The following is a 21,289-nucleotide window of genomic DNA, read 5'->3' on the forward strand; positions in this document are numbered from 1 at the left end:
AACAGGTATATCACTTTAGATGGTGTTGGGGGAAGGGGGGCTGAGAATGTCCTAACAGAGGAGAGTCACAGTGGTCGGATCTCTGGCATTAAGTCTGTCTCTGTGACTCAGAAGGGAAGGAGAGAGAAGAGGTACGTTGTGGTGTAAAGGGGATTCGTTAGTCAGGGGAATGGATAGGAGGTTCTGTCAAGATTCCCAGATGGTATGTTGCTTCCTGGTGCCAGAGTCAGAAAATCTTGGGTCAAGTCCTCAACAGTCTTAAGTGGGAGGGTGAACAGCCAGAAGTCATGGTCCAGGTAGGTACCAATGACATGGGAAGGATGAATGACTAGGTTCTGCACAGGGAGCTCAGATTTAGGTGCTCGGTTAAAGCAGGAGATCCCAACCTTTTTTTGCACTGCGGACCAGTTTAATATTGGCAATATTCTTGCGGACCGGCCGACCCGGGGGTGGGGGGGTGGTGTAGGGTTGCCAATGGACAAGAGTAGCAGTCAAATACGTTGTGTTCACCCAGAGAAAGACTACAATGACCATGAAGCCTTGCGCGGGCACCAGTGTGCATGCGTGACCTGCCCACGTGTGTACCTGCTAATTTTTTCCCCTGCAAATCGTTTTTGGTGATTCTGCTCGGGGGGGGGGGGGGTTGTTAATCACGACCGGAATATAGGTGAGAAGTGGCTAATACACTCAATTTTGTTTGTAAAAGGGTCTATCTAACGAATTTAATATTAAACACACAGCGTATATTTTCCTTGCATGAATATAATGATAAGTCAGTTATCAGGGGAGGACAGGGGAGCTGGAAGTAAGTGTTGAACGAACTTCCAGTAGAAGTGGTAGAGGCAGGTTCGATATTATCATTTAAAGAAAAATTGGATCGGTATATGGACAGGAAAGGAATGGAAGGTTATGGGCTGAGTGCAGGTCGGTGAGACTAGGTGAAAGAAGCGTTCGGCACGGACTAGAAGGGCCGAGATGGCCTGTTTCCGTGCTGTAATTGTTATATGATTATATAAGTAAGTTAATAGCATCATAACATTTTAAGTAACGTTTGGACATGAAACACACAGCACATATTTTCCCCGTATGAACATATAAAATCATTGCACACACCAATATCGCTGAATAAGTGGGAGCCCTGGGCTTGTTTCCCCGCAACAAGACGGTCCTATCGAGGGGTGACGGGAGACAGTGATACTCGAAGGGGGTTCCTTATGTCCAGTCTATTCTGCAATTTAGTTTTTGTTGCATTCATTGCAGAAAACTCCGCTTCGCAGAAAAATGTTGGAAATGGAAGCAACGTTTTCGGTGCTTTCGTGGCTATCTCAGGATATTTAGCCTTGACTTTGGTCCAGAATACCGGCAGAGATGTTATGTCAAACATACTTTTCAGCCCGCCATCATTTGCAAGCTCGAGGAGTTGATCTCCTTCCCGCGCTGATATGGATGATGTGTGTGTAATGACCTTGCATGCGTAATGGCTCAACAGTGGCCGTGACAAGGAATGAGGAAAGGTTTCCTCGCGGCCCGGCAGGGAATGAGGAAAGGTGCCGCTGACAGGGAAAGGTGCCGCCTGTGACAGGGAATGAGGAAAGGTGCAGCTGACTCATATTGCCAAATCATATCGTTTCCTCATGGCCCAGTAGCAAATGCTTTGCGGCCCGGTACCGGTCCGTGGCCCGGTGGTTGGGGACCGCTGAGTTAAAGGGGAGGACCTCCAGGGCTGTAATCTCAGGTTTGTTACCTGTGCCACGTGCTAGTGAGGCCAGGACTAGGAAGATTATACAGTTTAATATGTGGCTAAGGAGTTGGTGTAGGAGAGAGCGCATAAGAGTTTTGGATCATTGAGCTCTCTTCCAGTGAATGTGGCGCCTATACAGAAGGGATCTTTGCACCTAAACTGGTGGGAGTCTAATATCCTAACGGGAAGGTTTGTTAATGCTGCACAATGGAGTTTAAACTAGACTTGCAGGGGATGGGAACCAGAGTGCCAGAACATTTAGTGGAGAGGCTGTGGAGGCAGATGTTGGTAAGACTTCAGAGAAAGTTAGGAATCAAAAGGTTGAGCTTGATGCGACTACTGACCTGAGCTGCCAATATTTAAATGCAAGAAGTATCGCAGGAAAGATGGACAGTTAGTTTACAAACAGAGGCTGTTTATAGGGCAAAATTGCATTCAACAGGATAAGTTGTAATGTTAAAGACATTCATATTTGAAAACAGTGAATACAGGACTGAAGGTGTTGTATCTGAATGCACGCTGTGTACAGAATAAGGTAGATGAACTTGCAACACAGTTGCAGATTGACAGGTATGATGTTGTAGGCATCACTGAATCATGGCTGAAAGATTATAGCTGAGAGTTTAATGTCCAAGGATACACATTGCATCGAAAGAATAGGCAGGAAGGCAGAGGGGGCGGTGTTGATTTGTTGGTTAAAAAAAAATGAAACCAAATCATTAGAAAGAGGAGACATAGGGTCAGAATGTATTGAATCATTGTGGATAGAGCCAAGAAACTATAAGGGTAAAAAGACATTGATGGGAGATGTATACAGACCCCCAAACAACAGTAAGGCTGTGGCCTACAAATTACAATGGGAGAGGAAAAAATGCATGCCAAAAGGGCAATGTTACAATAGTCATGGGGTAGTCCGATAGATTGGGAAAATCAGGTTGGTGCTGGATTACAGGAGGTTGAATTTTCAGAGTGCCATGAGATGGCTTTTTGGAGCAGCTCGTGGTTGAGCCCACTAGAGGATTAGCTTTCTGGATTGGCTGTGGTGCAATGAACCAGACTTGATTAGAGAGCTTAAGATAAAAGAATCCTTTGGGGGAAAATGATCATAATATGATTGAATTCACCCTGAAATTTAAGAAGGAGAAGCTAAAGTCAGATGTATCACTATTACAGTGGAGTAAAGGGAATTACAGAGGCATGAGAGAGGAGTTGGCCAGAATTGATTGGAAAAGAACACTAGCTTGGATGATGGCAGCACAGCAATGGCTGGAATTTCTGGATGATATTCGGAAGGCACAAAAAAGAAGTATTCTAAAGGAAAGATGACACAGTTGTGGCTAACATGAGAAGCCAATAGAAAAGCCAAAGAGAGAGTATATAATAGAACAAAAATTAGTGGGAAGTTAGAGGACAAGGAAGCTTTTAAAAACCAACAGAAGGCAACGAAAAATATAATTAAAAAGGTAAAGATGGAATATAACCATATAACAATTACAGCATGGAAACAGGCCATCTCGGCCCTTCTAGTCCGTGCCGACCTCTTACTCTCACCTAGTCCCACCGACCTGCACTCAGCCCATAAACCTTCATTCCTTTCCTGTCCATACAGCTGTCCAATTTAACTTTAAATGACAACATCGAACCTGCCTCAACCACTTCTGCTGGAAGCTCGTTCCACACAGCTACCACTCTCTGAGTAAAGAAGTTCCCCCTGAAGTTACCCCTAAACTTTTGTCCTTTAACTCTCAACTCATGTCCTCTTGTTTGAATCTTCCCCACTCTCAATGGAAAAAGCCTATCCACATCAACTCTATCTATCCCCCTCATAATTTTAAATACCTCTATCAAGTCCCCCCTCAACCTTCTATGTTCCAAAGAATAAAGACCCAACTTGTTCAACCTTTCTCTGTAACTTAGGTGATGAAACCCAGGTAACACTCCAGTAAATCTTCTCTGTACTCTCTATTTTGTGGACATCTTTCCTATAATTCGGTCACCAAAACTGTACACCAATACTCCAAATTTAGCCTCACCAATGCCTTGTACAATTTCAACAGTACATCCCAACTCCTATACTCAATGTTCTGATTTATAAAGGCCAGCATACCAAAAGCTTTCTTGACGACCCTATCCACATGAGTTTCCACCTTTAGGGAACTATGCACCATTATTCCTAGATCCCTCTGTTCTACTGCATTCTTCAATGCCCTACCATTTACCATGAATATCCTATTTTGATTAGTCCTACCAAAATGTAGCACCTCGCATTTATCAGCATTAAACTCCATCTGCCATCTTTCAGCCCACTCTTCTAACTGGTTTAAATCTCTCTGCAAGCTTTGAAAACCTACTTCATTATCCACAACTCCACCTATCTGCATACTTAGTCATCCAATTTGCCACCCCATCATCCAGATCATTAATGTATATAACAAATAACATTGGCCCCAGTATAGATCCTTGAGACACACCACTAGTCACCGGCCTCCAATCTGACAAACAGTTATCCACCACTGGCGTCGCCCATCCAGCCACTGCTGAATCCTTTTTAGTACTTCATTATTAAAACCTAAGGATTGAATCTTCCTAACCAACCTTCCTTGTGGAACCTTGTCAAAAAAGCCTTACTGAAGTCCATATAGACAACATCCTCCGCTTTACCCTCGTCAACTGTCCTAGTATCCTCATCAAAAAATTCAATAAGATTTGTCAAACATGACCTTCCCCGCACAAATCCATGTTGACTGTTCCCAATCAGACATTGTCTATCCAGATAATTATATATACCATCTCTAAGAATACTTTCCATCAATTTACCCACCACTGACGTCAAACTTACAGGTCGATAAAACTACATGAGCAATACGGCAATCCTCCTGCACCATCCCAGTTTCTAATGACATTTGAAATATTTCTGTCAGAGCCCCTGCTATTTCCACACTAGCTTCCCTCAAGGTCCTAGGGAATATCCTGTCAGGACCCGGAGACTTATCCACTTTTACACTTTTAAAGCACAATTTTTGAAGTTTAAGAGACTACTAGACAGGTATATGGAGGAATTTAAGGTGGGAGGTTATATGGGAGGCAGGGTTTGAGGGTCGGCACAACATTGTGGGCCGAAGGGCCTGTAATGTGCTGTACCATTCTATGTTCTATGTTATGTTAAATCTTTAATCATCATAGTTTCCATAACTTCCCTACCTGTTTCCCTTGTCTTACACAATTCAATATCCTTCTCCTTAGTGAATACCAAAGAAAAGAAATTGTTCAGAACCTCCCCATCTCTTTTGGCTCCTTACATAGCTGTCCACTCTGATTCTCTAAGGGACCAATTTTATCCTTCACTATCCTTTTGCTATTAATATAACGGTAGAAACCCTTGGGATTTATTTTCACCTTACTTGCCAAAGCAACCTCGTATCTTCTTTTAGCTTTTCTAATTTCTTTCTTAAGCTTCTATTTACATTCTTTATATTCCTCGAGCACCTCATTTACTCCATGCTATATAAAAGCTAGCCAATAATATTAAAGAGGATACCCAAATTTTCTTCAGGTACATCGTGTAAAAAAGAGGTGAGAGAGGATATCAGACCACTGGAAAGTGATGCTGAGGAGGTAGTAATGGGAAACAACTGTGGAAGATACTAGCAGTATGGTGGAAGTTCCATGTGTCAGAGGGCATAAGGTATGTGAAGTTACCATAACTAAGAAGGTTTATGGGAAATTGACAGGTGTGAAAGAAGATGTCAGCTGGACCAGATGGGGTAACAGTCCAGAGTTCTAAAAGAGGTGGCTGAAGAGATCGTGGAGGCATTAGTAATGATCTTTCAAGAATCACTAGATTCCGGAATGTTTCTAGAGCTAATAGCAGGCGGCGCAGCATGGCACCAGTGGCCGTTCGGATCTGGTGTTACTTTAATTTAATTTTTAAATTTAATTTTAAGGCACAATTTTTGTCTAGGGCACATGGGTAACAGAGCAAATATCTGGCATCGCCAGATACTGCTACAATTTTGAGATTGCCCAAAAACAAACCTTCATGAAGATCTGCTGGTTAAATTACATGACCTTGGCTTGCTGAGGGGATTGGGCCTACTGTCCTCGGAGTCGCCTGATGCTGTTGGCCGGAGGTGGGGACGACGTAAGCGGTGTGTGAGGAAGCGGAAGCGAGGTGAGCAGACATGAGTCTGTGCCAGGCAAAAAGCAAACCCGAGCCAGCCAGCTCTCCCGTCCATTCTGCTCTTCAATGTCTGCTCCCTGGACAATAAGTTGGAATATATCCGACTCCAATGAAATACTCGGCGGGAGTACAGAGTCTGCTGTGCCTATGTTTTCACAGAAACATGGCTGTCCGATGGAATCCTGGACGCCACCATCTAGCTGGACGGGCTCGTCTTATTTTGAGCAGACAGAGATGCAGCTCTTTCTGGTAAGACTCGTGGTGGTGGCTTGTGTGTTTACATCAATATGGAATGGTGCAAGAACTCTGTGCTGATTTCCAGATACTGCTCTTCGCTAGTGGAGTTTGTGACTGTTAGATGCAGACCATTTTATTTACCACGGGAATTCATCACTGTCCTTATAGTCTGTGTGTACATTCCCCCCAGTGCTAATGCTAAGGAGGCACTCTGTGAACTGTATGGGGCTATTAGCGAACTGCAGAACGCACACCCTGATGGACTGTTTATTGTCGCTGGAGATTTTAACCGTGTGAACCTTAAGTCAGTGCTCCCCAGATTCCATCAGAACGTGGACTTTGCAACGAGGGCGAGAATGCGTTGGACCTTGTTTACACAAACATTCCCGACACATACTGGGTGGAGCCCTGCCCCCACCTCAGTTACTCAGACCACCTCTCTGTTGTGCTAATCGCAGGTGAAAACCTGCCCTGCAGGAGCCATCTCTGCTCTTCAAGACTGCTTTGAGCACACTGACTGGCACATGTTCAGAGAGGCTGCAACCGATGGCGACCCTACCAACTTAGAGGAGCACACGACATCAGTGACTAGCTACATCAGCAAGTGCATCGATGACGTCACTGTGGCCAAGACCATCACTACACGCACTAACCAGAAGCCGTGGATGGCCGTGATGTGGGCACTGCTGAGGACCTGTGACTCTGCCTTCATAGCCGGCGACAAGGCAGCCCTAACAACAGCGAGGGCCAAACTGTCCCAGGCCATCAGAGAGGCAAAGTGTGCATATGCCCAGCGAATCCACAGCCACTTCCAGGACAGTGGCGACACGTGGCACATGTGGAAAGGCATTCAAGACATCACCAACTACAAGACAACACCACCTGCCTGTGCTGGTGCTGCCTCCCTCCCAGATGCATCAAATAACTTCTACGCTCGTTTTGAGGTGGGAAATGATGTGGTGGCGAGGAAGACCACCCCTCCTCCAAACAACCAGGTGCTGTGTCTTACCGTGGCTGGTATGAGGAGAACCCTGTGCAGGGTCAACCCACGGAAGGCTGCTGGACCGGACAATATTCCCGGCAGGGTGCTTAGAGGATGTGTAGGCCAGCTAGCTGAGATTCTCACTGACATCTCCAACATCTTCCTGAGCAGCGCCATCGTTCCTATGTGCTTAAAGGCCGCCACCATCGTCCCCGTGCTGAAGAAGTCTTCAGTGTCCTGCCTCAACGACTACCGTCCCGTCACACTCACATCCGTCATCATGAAGTGTTTCGAGAGGCTCGTCATGAGGCACATCAAGACCCTGCTGCCCCCCTCACTGGACCCCCTACAGTTCGCATACCGTCCCAACCGTTCAACAAACGACGCCGTTGCCATCACCCTCCACCTGGCCCTAACCCACCTGGACAAAAAAGACATACGTTTGAATGCTGTTCATAGACTTCAGTTCAGCATTCAACACAATCATTCCTCAGAAACTGATTGGAAAGCTGAGCCTACTGGGCCTGAACACCTCCCTCTGCAACTGGATCCTAGACTTCCTGACTGGGAGACCCCAGTCAGTCCGGACTGGAAGCAGCATCTGCAACACCATCAAACTGAGCATGGGGGCCCCCCAGGGCTGTGTGCTCAGTCCACTGCTGTTCACTCTGCTGACCCACGACTTAGGGTATATCCCATAAGGACTAAAGTTTTACCCAACTTAACGCTCTTTTCGAGACTCAACAATACCTTCTCCTTTATTTCAAAATGCCCTAGCACATTAATACTCTTGGCACTGATCTGTCCATCTTCCAATTTCATCTCTTTGGTGAATACTGACGTAAACAGTCCTGTTTTTTTTTTATCTTTCCTCAATCTTCCTGCAAATCTGTTCCTCACTGTTTTGGTGGCTATTTAGGGTGTCTGTAGTACAATCCCATCAATTATTACACCTTTTCGATGTTTGACTCAGTGGATGAGCCCCCTATTATGTCCCCTCTTAGTACCACTGTGATATTGTCCCTGATTAGTAGTGCAACACCCTCACCTCTTTTACCTCCCTCTCAATCTTTTCCAAAACATCAAAAAACCCTGGGACATTAAGCACCATTCTTGTCCTTCTCCCAACACAGTCTGTGTAATGGCCACAACATCATAGCTCCATGTACTGATCCATACTCTAAGTTCATCACCTTTACCCATAATACTCCTGGCATTAAAGTACATACACTTCAAACTATATGCCCCGTTGTTTCTATTACTTTGCTCCTGCCTGTTTTTACTGGCCCTCAAATCTACTTTCCGATCAAGCCCTCCACATTCTGACCTGGTGCTCTGGTTCACATCCCCCTGCCAAACTAGTTAAACCCTCCTGAGTAGCACTTGCGAACCTACCAGCCAAGTTATGATTGGTTCCCATCCAGTACGGGTACAATCCATCCCTCTTGTACAGGTCACCCATGCCCCAGAAAAGGTTCCAATTATCCAAGAATCTGGAACCATGCCCTCTGCATCTGTTCCTCAGTCACCCATTCATATGTACTATCATCCTATTCCTGCCCTAAGTAGCATATAGCACTGGGAGTATCTTGGAAGTCCTGCTCCTCAGCCTCTTTCTTAACTCCCTATACTCACTGTGCAGGATCTTTTCCCCATTTCTACCCAAGCTACTTGTGTTGGGCACATGGCCAAGTGGTTAAGGCATTCGTCTAGTGATCTGAAGGTCGCTAGTTCGAGCCTCAACTGTGGCAGCATGTTTTTGTCCTTGAGCAAGGCACTTAACCACACATTGCTCTAATGTCTGTGCGAGGAGTGGCGCCCCACAGACTGCCAATCTGCGCCTTGTAAGGCATGAAAATGCCCGATGCAGGCTTCTCATGGTCTGAGTCGATGTCCCCCCCCCCTCCCGGATTTATGCCAATGTGCACCATGACTATTGGCTGCTCACTCTTACCTCTTGAGAATATGCTGCAGCCTCTGAGACATCCTGAATCCTAGCATCTGTGAGGCCATACAACACCCTGGCATTTCTTTTGCAGCAACAGAAACCCCTGACTATCCCCCTAGCTACTGAGATTCTTATCACTATCACTCTGCCTGACTTTATGCTTTCTGCTGAGCCTCAGAGCTGGCCACAGTATCTTTGGCTTTGCTGCTGCTGCTGTGTCCTGTTAGGTCATCTTCTCCAGCAGTGCCCAAAAGGATATTCTTGTTGCTGAGGAGAATGGTCACGAGGGAATCCTTTATTTCTCCTGATGGTTGCCCTTCTGAAGCCTCCTCAATAAAGGTTTTGTCTATGAGGTTTTCAGCCTCCTAGATGGTTCTGAGTATATCCATCTGCAGCTCCAGCTCTAATTTCTTGATCTGGTCACTCAGGACCTGAAGTTCGATGCACTTCCTACAGATGTAGTCATCAAGGAAACTATTAGGTATCCAGCAATCCCATATTTTACAGGAGGAGCAATCTACTGCTTTGACTACGATCCTGCCTTAACTTGTTATACCTTTGGCTTTCACTTCTGAAGCTTAAGGTCCAGCCTCTGCCTGTTCTCACGAAAGCTTGATGAGCCAAAGCCTGACCACTCTAACACTGGTCCACTCCACAATCACCGCTTGGCTTATACCTTGCTTCTTTTTATTGGCTGGAAAACAAAATCAAAGGAAAAATACTGGGAATGCTCAGCCAGGCAGGCCATATCTGTGGGAAGCGAAACAGTCAACTTTTCAGTTGGAGGCTGACTTTTTTCAGTTACTACTGATTTACAAGAGAAACAGAAGTAGCATGCTTATAGAAATCTTTTTCTCAGAATCAGAATCAGATCAGGTTTATTATCACTGGCATGTGACGTGAAATTTGTTAACTTAGCAGCAGCAGTTCAATGCAATACCTAATCTAGCAGAGAGAAAAAAAATAATAATAATAAACAAGTAAATCAATTACAGTATACGTATATTGAATAGATAAAAAAAACATGCAAAAACAGAAATACTGTATATCTAAAAAGAAAGAGAGGTAATGTCCAAAGATAAAGATTCAATGTCCATTTAGGAATCGGATGGCAGAGGGCAAAACTACAAACTTTTTGTAGTTTTTAAAAAAAGTTGAATACCTTGAAGTAACGATTGGTGACACATGAATAATCTGGAAAATATCTGCATGCTTTCTGGATATTGTATCTGTTTTAAAGCAATCTGCTTGTGACTGATTGACTTTTACTCATTCACGAGATTATGGAATTGCTGACAAGCTGAGTAGTTAATTTACATCCCTAAATGCTCATAAGAATGTGGTGGTAAAGTTACTTCTACTGTGCTGTTTACTTCATAGCATTCCCTCCCACATTCATTAAAATTTCTAAGTAAGAGTGAAATGATACATTCAGAGTCAAGGAAAATCACACTGGGCTTACCTATCATCTTCAGCACTTTTGCCTATGTTTGGCTCAAAGCTTTACTGAGGCTTATCATATCAAACTGAACTGATTCGGCCTAACCTGCTAAGTAATTAGCTCATTTTCTGTTTTTTTAAAATTACCTTTCCATGTCAATTGGTAAAAAAAAATTATGAAATACACTAACAGCAATGCTGGCCGGTATCGTATCTGCACCGGACTTCAAAGCAAATGTCCCAGGTTCGAATCCTTGCATGCTTTCAATCCATGATGGGTTGAATGTCAAGCTAGCAACTTGGCCTCGTTTAAAAAAAAGCAGACATCTTTGCCACCCAATGCTCCATAAGGCGAGGAAAGGAACAATAAAACATGAACAGCGCTGTAAGAAATATCTTTACTACATGTAATTTAGCAATTTAGTGGAGAGCGGCCAGTGAGTGGGTGGGCCAGTGAAGGAGTGGAGCTTTGAGGCTTTGGCTCGAGAGATTCTGGTAGCTTTTGGCAGTTGGGCTGTGCAATCAAGTTAATCAAGATTTGAATAGCTCAGCAGAAAGCAGTTGATTAGACAAGCGAGATTTGAATAGCTCAGACTCAGCAGAAAATAACTGATTGGGCAATCAAGGTCAGGTGACCCAACAGTTTGAAAAGCTGAAACAAATAAATAGAGGGGTAGCTCAAGCGGAGAGGCCAATGAGTGAGTGGGCCAGAGAAAGTGTGGAGCTTTGAGGCTTCGGCTCGAGAGGCTTTGCTGGGAAGAGGCAGAGGACGAGCTTGCTCCCAGTTAGGCTTTACAATGCCTCCTGAGATGCTGATGTGCCTCTCATGTGAGATGTGGCAGTCTTGGGGGAACTCCCCTCTCCCGCAGAGTGACATCTGCCAGAAGTGCATGCAGCTGGGTGATATGGAAGACTGTGTAAGGAATCTGGAGCAGCAGCTGGATGACCTTCAACTCATAAGGGAGCATGAGGCAGTCATAGATGAAAGCTACAGGGAGGTAGTCACACCTAGGCTGCTGGAAGCAGGTCATTGGGTGACAGTCAGAGGGGGGAGAGCGAAGGTGAGTAGACAGGTAGTGCAGAGCACCCCTGTAGCCATTCCCCTGAATAATAAATTTACCGTCCTGGATACAGTTGACAGGGATAACCGACCAGGGGTGAGCCATGGTGGCAGGGTCTCCGGCACTGACTTTGACCCTGTGGTACAGAAGAGTGGTACGGAGAAGAGGAGAGCTGTCGTCATTGGAGAGTCAGGGGAGCAGACAGGAGATATTGTGGACGTGAGAAGGATGCCCGCATGGTTTGTTGCCTCCCGGATGCCAGGGTCTGAGATGTCTCCGACTGGGTGCACGACATCCTGGTACGAGAAGGAAAGCAACCAGAAGTCGTGATACATGTTGGCACCAACGACATAGGCAGAAGGAGGGATGAGGTCCTGAAGTGTGAGTTTCGGGAACTAGGCAGAAGGCTGAAGAACAGGACCTCAGGGGTGGCATTCTCAGGATTGCTGCCAGTGCTACGTGATAGTGATGGTAAGAATTGGAGGAGATGGCAGTTGAATGCGTGGCTGAGGAGTTGGTGCAGGGGCAGGGTTTTAGATTTTTGGATCATTGGGATCTCTTCTGGGGAAGGTGGGACCTGTACAGATTGGATGGGTTGCACCTGAACTCGAGGGGGGCCAATATCCTTGCAGGTAGGTTTGCTAGCATGGGTCGGGAGGGTTTAAACTAATTTGCAAGGGGGATGGGACTCAGAGCAGTGGAAGAAGTGCATGGAGTAAAGCCAGACCTAATATATAGTGAGGCTTTGGGAAAGAGAAGCAGAATAAACGGTGTAAAGGTAGGAAGGCAGAAGGGCTAAAGTGCGTGTACTTCAGTGCAAGAAGCATCAGGAACAAAGGTGATGAACTGAGGGCTTGGATACATACATGGAATTATGATGTAGTGGCCATTACAGAGACTTGGCTGGCACCAGGGCAGGAATGGATTCTCGATATTCCTGGATTTCAGTGCTTTAAAAGGGATAGAGAGGGCGGAAAAAGGGGAGGAGGGGTGGCATTACTGGTCAGGGACACTTGCGGCTACAGAAGGGGTTTGTAATGTAGCAGGATCCTCTTTTGAGTCAGTCTGGGTGGAAGTTGGAAACAGGAAGGGAACAGTTACTCTATTGGGAGTATTCTGTAGGCCCCCTGGTAGCAACAGAGATACTGAGGAGCAGATGGGGAGGCAGATTTTGGAAAGGTGCAAAAATAACCGGGTTGTTATCATGGGTGACTTCAACGTCCCTAATATTGATTGGCACCTGATTAGTTCCAAGGGTTTAGATGGGGCAGAGTTTGTTAAGTGTGTCCAGGACGGATTCCTGTCACAGTATGTTGACAGGCCGACTAGGGGGAATGCCATACTAGATCTAGTACTAGGTAATGAACTGGGTCAGGTCACAGATCTCTCAGTGGGTGAGCATCTGGGGGACAGTGACCACCGCTCCCTGTCCTTTAGCATTATCATGGAAAAGGACAGAATCAGAGAGGACAGGAAAATGTTTAATTGGGGAAGGGCAAATTATGAGGCTACAAGGCTAGAACTTGCGGGTGTGAATTGGGATGATATTTTTGCAAGGAAATGTACTGTGGACATGTGGTTGATGTTTAGGGATCTCTTGCAGGATGTTAGGGATAAATTTGTCCCGGTGAGGAAGATAAAGAATGGTAGGGTGAAGGATTCATGGGTAACAAGTGAGATGGAAAATCTAATCAGGTGGAAGAAGGCAGCATACATGAGGTTTAGGAAGCAAGGATCAGATGGGTCTATTGAGGAATATAGGGTAGCAAGAAAGGAGCTTAAGAAGGGGCTGAGGAGAGCAAGAAGGGGGCATGAGAAGGCCTTGGCGAGTAGGGTAAAGGAAAACCCCAAGGCATTCTTCAATTATGTGAAGAACAAAAAGATGACAGGAGTGAAGGTAGAACCAATTAGAGATAAAGGTGGGAAGATGTGCCTGGAGGCTGTGAGTGAGGTGCTCAATGAATACTTCTCTTCGGTATTCACCAATGAGAGGGAACTTGATGACGGTGAGGACAATATGAGTGAGGGAGCATGTTGATATTAAGGAAGAGGTGGTGTTGGAGTTGTTAATATACATTGGGACGGATACATCCCCGGGGCCTGATGTAATATTCCCCAGGCTGCTCCACAAGGTGAGGAAAGAGATTGCTGAGCCTCTGGCTAGGATCTTTATGTCCTTGTTGTCCACGGGAATGGTACCAGAGGACTGGAGGGAGGTGAATGTTGTCCCCTTGTTCAAAAAAGGTAGTTGGGATAGTCCGGGTAATTATAGACCAGTGAACCTTATGTCTGTGGTGGGAAAGCTGTTGGAAATGATTCTTTGAAATTGGATCTATGAGTATTTAGAGAAACATGGTCTGATCAAGGATAGTCAGCATGGCTTTGTGAAAGGCAGATCGTATCTAACAAGTCTGATAGAGTTCTTTGAGGAGGTGACCAGGCATATAGATGAGGGTAGTGCGGTGGATGTGATCAACATGGATTTTAGTAAAGCATTTGACAAGGTTCCACACAGTAGGCTTATTCAGAATGAAGACATGGGGTCCATGGAAGTTTGGCCAGGGGGATTCAGAATTGGCTTGCCTGTAAAAAGCAGAGGGTCGTGGTGGAGGGAGTACATTCGGATTGGAAGGTAGTGACTAGTGGTGTCCCACAAGGATCCGTTCTGGTTCCTCTACTTTTCATGATTTTTATTAACGACCTGGATGTGGGGGTAGAAGGGTGGGTTGGCAAGTTTGCAGACGACACAAAGGTTGGTAGTGTTGTGGATAGTGTAGAAGATTGTTGAAGATTGCAGAGAGATATTGATAGGATGCAGAAGTGGGCTAAGAAGTGGCAGATGGAATTCAACCCGGAGAAGTGTGAGGTGGTACACTTTGGAAGAACAAACTCCGAGGCAGAGTAGAAAGTAAATGGTAGGATATTTGGTAGTGTGGAGGAGCAGAGGGATCTGGGGGTACATGTCCACAGATCCCTGAAAGTTGCTTCACAGGTAGATAGGGTAGTTAAGAAAGCTTATGGGGTGTTAGCCTTCATAAGTTGAGGGATAGAGTTTAATAGTTGCGAGGTAATGACGCAGCTCTATAAAACTCTGGTTAGGCCGCACTTGGAGTACTGTGTCCAGTTCTGGTCGCCTCACTATAGGAAGGATGTGGAAGTATTGGAAAGGGTACAGAGGAGATTTACCAGAATGGCTGCCTGGTTTAGAGCGTATGCATTATGATCAGAGATTAAGGGAGTTAGGGCTTTACTCTTTGGAGAGAAGGAGGATGAGAGGAGACTTGATAGAGGTGTACAAGATAATAAGAGAAATAGATAGAGTGGACAGCCAGCGCCTCTCCTCCAGCTCACCACTGCTCAATACAAGAGAACATGGCTTTAAGGTAAGGGGTGGGAAGTTCATGTGGGATATTAGAGGAAGGTTTTTTACTGAGAGTGGTTGGTGCGTGGAATGCACTGCCTGAGTCAGTGGTGGAGGCAGATACACCAGTGAAGTTTAAGAGACTTCTAGACAGGTATATGGAGGAATTTAAGGTGGGGGATTATATGGGAGGCAGGGTTTAAGGGTCGGCACAATATTGTGGGCCGAAAGGCCTGTACTGTGCTGTACTATTCTATATCCTATACTGAAGTATAGTTATATAGGATTGTTGTTCTGTAGAAGTATTGTACTGTTGAGTATTGTATTGTTAGTTGGTATGATACTAGTTTGTCGCAGTTGGAGCATGGTTCCAATAGAACATTGTTTCACTTAAGCATGACATTTTGATGCATACTCCAGATGGAGTTTGTACGAAAGAATGTCCATTCTTATTATTTGGTAAATTTTTCCTGATGTATAACTTGCATCTGATCTGATCTCTAAAGCTTTATCTGGTCGTCAGTATGTTTCTTCAAAATCTGAATCAGAATCAGGTTTAATATCACTGGCATTCATCGTGAAATTTGTTTTTGTGGTAGCAGTAAAATGCAACTCATAATAAAAATTCAAAGATTCAAGATTGAAAGTGCATTTATTATCAAAGAATGTATAGATTATATAACCTTGAGATATGTTTGCTTACAGCAGTCACTAAGCAAGGAACCTGAAAGAACCCAATTTAAAAAAAATACTACCAACCCCCAGCGTCTACAGAGAAATAGGAAAGAAAACACAAAACAAATCATACGAACAATAGAAGTGAGCAACAACAACAACATTCCAAACCAAACTGAATCCTTAGATCCAAATCCTGGAGCAGCCTGCAATAGGCCCAAAGCCTTTCATTTAGTTTATCATACTTGTGGGGAAATCACTACAAAGTTTGCGGACATGAAGCACAGCAGCTGGGGGCAGCCTCACAGCCTTAGCGTAGTGAAGAGAGGAGATCCAGCCTATCTCAGCTGGCGTTTAAATCGTCCATTTGTAGATTTCACTGCCAGAGAAGCCATTCTCCACCTCTCCAAGTCATCTCGGTGCCCAGGGCAATCCACCCTTACCGACACCCTGACTTCCAGTCTATCTGGGCAGGCATTTAGATTGTCGAAACAATGTATTGTACCTCACTTTAGGACCTTGGCCTTACTGCGACAAATTACTTAGGACATGCTGCCCAGTGATTTGCTTCAGAAGCTAAATTTCACTGCCGAAGTAGCTGTTCTTGACCGCATCAAATTGGGCACCTGAACTCCTTTGTCACATCTTCTCCAGCTTCTGTAAATCTGTGAATTACAGTAAATATATATATTAAATAGTTCAATTAAGTAAGTAGTGCAAAAAAGTTGTGAGAAAATGTTTATGGGTTCAATGTCCATTCAAAAATCAGATGGTGGGGGGAAGAAGCTGTTCCTGAATTGTTGTGTGTGCTTTCAGGCTCCCGTACTTCCTACCTGATGGCAGCAATGATAAGAGAGCATGTCCTTTACAAAAAATGGCCTTTAATTCTGAAGAAAAGGTTTTAGACTTTGAATGTTTGACTGTATCACCAGTCACTACGGAGTTGTCTTTAAGGTGGATGTAATTGGTGCACGTGTTTTCTTTTTTTTTGGTGTGTGCCTGTGTGCGTATGAGTCTGTGTGTGTCCGTCTGTGTGTCCATGCATGTGTCCGTGATGATGTCTTTTTCATGGCTTTTACAAGGTGCTGAGCGAGAGAAAGACTGTGTGGCACGCCACTCCTCACACAGACATTTTCGCCTATTTTCCCTTTTATTTTACGAGGTGGAGTTGCGAACTCCAGGCCTTGAACTCCAGATATGCTGCTGATGGACTTGAACTTCAGACGAGCAAACCTGGGGAGTTATGGGCCCTTGTGCTTCCTTTCTGCGCTGACCTCTGATCCTGGGCTCATTTGACCTGGGAGGTCTCACTGACCTAGTGGGTGGGGGGTGGTGGTGGATGAACCAGCCCTCGTCTTAACTGGTCTTTGTCCACGGTGCTTGTTGGCTTAACATATGTCCACAGATGTCCTTCATTGCACATCCATGTCACAAGGCCTTCAAGTGCAGACTGGAGGTGTAGACTCTGGCCTGACCTTTAACTCCCCCACGTCCTTTTCCCTAAACTTAACCTGACCTTTCTGCTATGACTGCTTGAAAGATTTTTCATTTTGTTTATTATTTACATCTGTTTTTGAAAATTATTTTATTGTGCTGTTAAATGTGTTAAATTCTGCTCCAACAGCACCCGGAAATGCCATCTTCTCTTGGATGTCTTTAACTCAACAGAGCACGAACTGGCCATTAGTGCAAAGAATAATGAGGATTTGATTTTACATGCTGGAGAGTGTCAAAGGTAGGTGACAAAGATTTAGTCTAGCTCATAGTGTAATAATTTAAAATGTTCATTAGCCAAAAATGATTGGAAATAATTATTACCATTTTGGCTGTTTTGGAAAAAAAGTGTCATTTGTTGAAATTGTATTTGAAACATCATCGATTTTCAGAGATAATATTTAGGGTTTTGGATTGAATGCTCATGATATGCATCCGGATTATGATGAATCATTATAACAATAGTGCAAATAGAATAAATTGCTTTAAAAAGTTGTGACACTTTTGTTTGTTGTGATTTCGTAACATACCAGCAGCAAGAGATGACAAATTGAGTCAGGTTTTAATATTCAAACCACTATATTTATTTACATTTACTCAAAAATATAGAAAATTAAATAAACTACTTTCTTAAACAGAAGTTAAGTGTTATGCGTCTTGCTCCCAGTCAAACTTAGAACCCGTTCTTAACAAATCTTATTCAAGCACAGTCTTAAAGTGGCAGTTCCGAGAGTACCAGTAAATCACGAAATAGGTGAGAGGAGAGACTTAAGGATTCACAGTGCAGTGATGAGGTGATCATGACGAATTCCAAAGATTCCATGACTAGCGAACAAAGAATCAGTTACCAAAGATCCCAGCTGAGGTATGCTGCTCGGAAGTCCACGAAGAGCGATTTCACAAAGTGACTGTCATGAAATCCACACCCATGGATCGTACAAAGGACAGACACGTCTCCACAATGCACAATGTGCCGCTGATTAACCCAATCCTTTAGGTATGGATAAGCGTTAGACTTTACCCTTTCAATTGTGTGCTGTTCCCGGATAGCTCGAAGTGCAGTCTTCACTCTCCCTCTCTTTCCTTCAACTCCTTCTTTTATACCATCGGCATCTGTCATAAGGTAATGCTCACAGAAACGAAACTGTGAACTCCCAGTAAAATGGAACTGGGGACACGTGACGCCCACCGTAAACGAAACTGTGGACATGTAACACCTTCCCCCAAGAAGAGAAAATTTTGATCTGCCAGAGCAAAATTTTAATGACCATCTACAATATGTGGAACAATGCATATACGGTTATCATACAGCACACTACAAACTGGTACAACATATTGCAGGAGCATAATCAAATATTAAATTCCATTCCATTATTAAAATGACATTGTAAGTTTAACATCTGGAAAGACAATCGGCAATTACATTATTTTTGCCTTTAATGTGAGTTATCATGAGATCATACTCTTGCAAAATCAAACTCCAAACTTCTATTTTTGTTTTTCAACTTACTCAAGAACACCAATGGATTATGATCTGTATAAACCGCAAGTGGTTTCTGAGCTGTGCAAACATACACATCAAAATGCTGCAAAGCCAAAATAAGTGATAATAATTCCTCTTCTATGGTGGAATAATTTCTTTGATGCTCTTTGAATTTCTTTGCAAAGTAAGCCACAGGATGGTCAACATCATCATAATCATCCCTTTGCAGCAACACTGCTCCTGCAGCTTCATCACTGGCATCCACAGCTATGGAGAATGGCTTGGCAAAATCAGGTGACCAGACCACAGGCTGGTGATATAAGATAGCTTTCAATTTATCAAATGCCTCCTGACAAGGTTCTGTCCAAACAAACTTTTCACCCTTCTTCAGGAGGTTAGTCAATGGGAGAACAATATCAGCAAAGTTCTTAGAGAACTTGTGATAATATCCGGCCATTCCCAGAAATCTTCTAAGAGCCCTTTTCCCGGTTGGAATGGGAACCTCCGAAATTGTCTGAACAGAAGCCAACCTGCCTTGACCTACAACATAACCAAGACAGGTCACAGTGGCATGTCCAAATTCTCTCTTAGCTAGGTTAATTGTAAGGTTGGCTTTTAAGAGCCTTTCAAACAGCTTTTCCACTGTAGAGATATGGGCTTCCCAGATGTCATTCCCCGTGACTAAATCATCAATATAGGCATCTGTGTGTTCTAACTCTTGAATTAATCATTCTCTGGAATGTTCCCAGAATATTTTTCATTCCAAATGGCAGAACATTGTACTCATACGACCCAGAAGGCGTAACAAAGGCAGAAATTTCTCTACCTCTATACGTTAATGGAACACACCAATATTCTTTTAACAGATCAATCTTTGTAAGAAACTTAGCTTTTCCAACCTTATCCACACAATCATCCACTCTAGGGACTGGATAAGCATTGGTTTTTGTTACAAATTCACCTTTTGGTAATCAGTGCAGAATCTGATACTGCCATCTAGTTTAGGTACCATGATACAAGGTGAACTCCAATCCGAAGCAGAAGGTCTAATAATACCATTTTCTATATAACCATATGACAATTACAGCATGGAAACAGGCCATCTCGGCCCTTCTAGTCCATGCCAAACCCTTACTCTCACCCAGCCCCACTGACCTGCAGTCAGCCCATAACCCTCCTTTCCTTTCCTGTCCATATAGCTATCCAATTTAACTTTAAGTGACAACATCGAACCTGCCTCAACCACTTCTGCTGTAAGCTCGTTCCACACTGCTACCACTCTCTGAGTAAAGAAGTTCCCCCTCATGTTACCCCTAAACTTTTGCCCTTTACGTCTCAACCCATGTCTTCTTGTTTGAATCTCCCCCACTCTCAATGGAAAAAACCTATCCACGTCAGCTCTATCTATCCCCCTCATAATTGTAAATACCTCTATCAAGTCCCCCCTCAACCTTCTATGTTCCAAAGAATAAAGTCCCAACTTGTTCAACCTTTCTCTGTAACTTAGGAGATGAAACCCAGGTAGCATTCTGGTAAATCTTCTCTGTACTCTCTCTATTTTGTTGATATCTTTCCTATAATTTGTTGACCAGAACTGTACACAATACAACAAATTTAGCCTCACCAATGTCTTGTACAATTTCAACATTACATCCCAACTCCTATACTCAATGCTCTGATTTATAAAGGCCAGCATACCAAAGCTTTCTTCACCACCCTATCCACATTAGATTCTACCTTCAGGGAACTATGCACCATTATTCCTGGATCCCTCTGTTCTACTGCATTCTTTAATGCCCTACCATTTACCATGTATGTCCTATTTTGATTAGTCCTACCAAAATGTAGCACCTCGCATTTATCATCATTAAACTCCATCTGCCATCTTTCAGCCCACTCTTCTAACTGGTCTAAATCTCTCTGCAAGCTTTGAATACCTACTTCATTATCCACAACTCCACCTATCTTAGTATCCTCTGCACACTTACTAATCCAATCCCCATTTCTAATGACATTTGAAATATTTCTGTCAGAGTCCGTGCTATTTCCACACTAACTTCCCTCTAGGTCCTAGGGAATATCCTGTTGACCCGGAGTCTTATCCACTATTATATTCCTTAAAAGCACCAGTACTTCCTCTTCTTTAATCATCATAGTTTCCATAACTACCCTACTTGTTTCCCTTACCATACACAATTCAATATCCTTCTCCTTAGTGAATACCGAAGAAAAGAAATGGTTCAAAATCTCCCCCATCTCTTTTTCGCACCGCACATAGCCATCCACCCTGATTCTCTAAGGGACCAATTTTATCCCTCACTATCCTTTTGCTATTAATATAACTGTAGAAACCCTTTGGAGTTGTTTTCACCTTACTTGCCAAAGCAACTTCATATCTTTTTTTTGCTTTTCTAATTTCTTTCTTAAGATTCTTTTTACATTCTTTATATTCCTCTAGCACCTCATTTACTCGAAGCTGCCTATATTTATTGTAGCGCTCTTTTTTTTTCGGAACCAAGTTTCCAATATCCCTTGAAAACCATGGCTCTCTCAAACTTTTAACCTTTCCTTTCAACCTAACAGGAACATAAAGATTCAAGATTCAAGATTCAAAAAACCTTATTGTCATTCTAACCGTACATCAGCTCTGCAGGGAAGAATGAGACAGCGTTTCTCAGGAGCAGTGT

At 43.9% G+C, this 21,289-nt stretch overlaps 1 protein-coding gene across 7 annotated transcripts in view; it reads left to right on the forward strand.

The window, feature by feature from the left end:
- Positions 1-21,289, forward strand: part of trappc9 (trafficking protein particle complex subunit 9) — a 749,291-nt gene that overhangs the window by 367,381 nt on the left and 360,621 nt on the right. For all 7 annotated transcript variants that reach the window (XM_063062835.1, XM_063062851.1, XM_063062844.1 and 4 more), the window contains one exon: positions 17,250-17,360. In XM_063062835.1, coding sequence (XP_062918905.1) covers positions 17,250-17,360 — 111 coding nt within the window. The remainder of the gene's footprint in view (positions 1-17,249; positions 17,361-21,289) is intronic.

The sequence above is a fragment of the Mobula hypostoma genome, chromosome 1 (genome assembly GCF_963921235.1).
Source record: "Mobula hypostoma chromosome 1, sMobHyp1.1, whole genome shotgun sequence".
NCBI lineage: Eukaryota > Metazoa > Chordata > Chondrichthyes > Myliobatiformes > Myliobatidae > Mobula > Mobula hypostoma.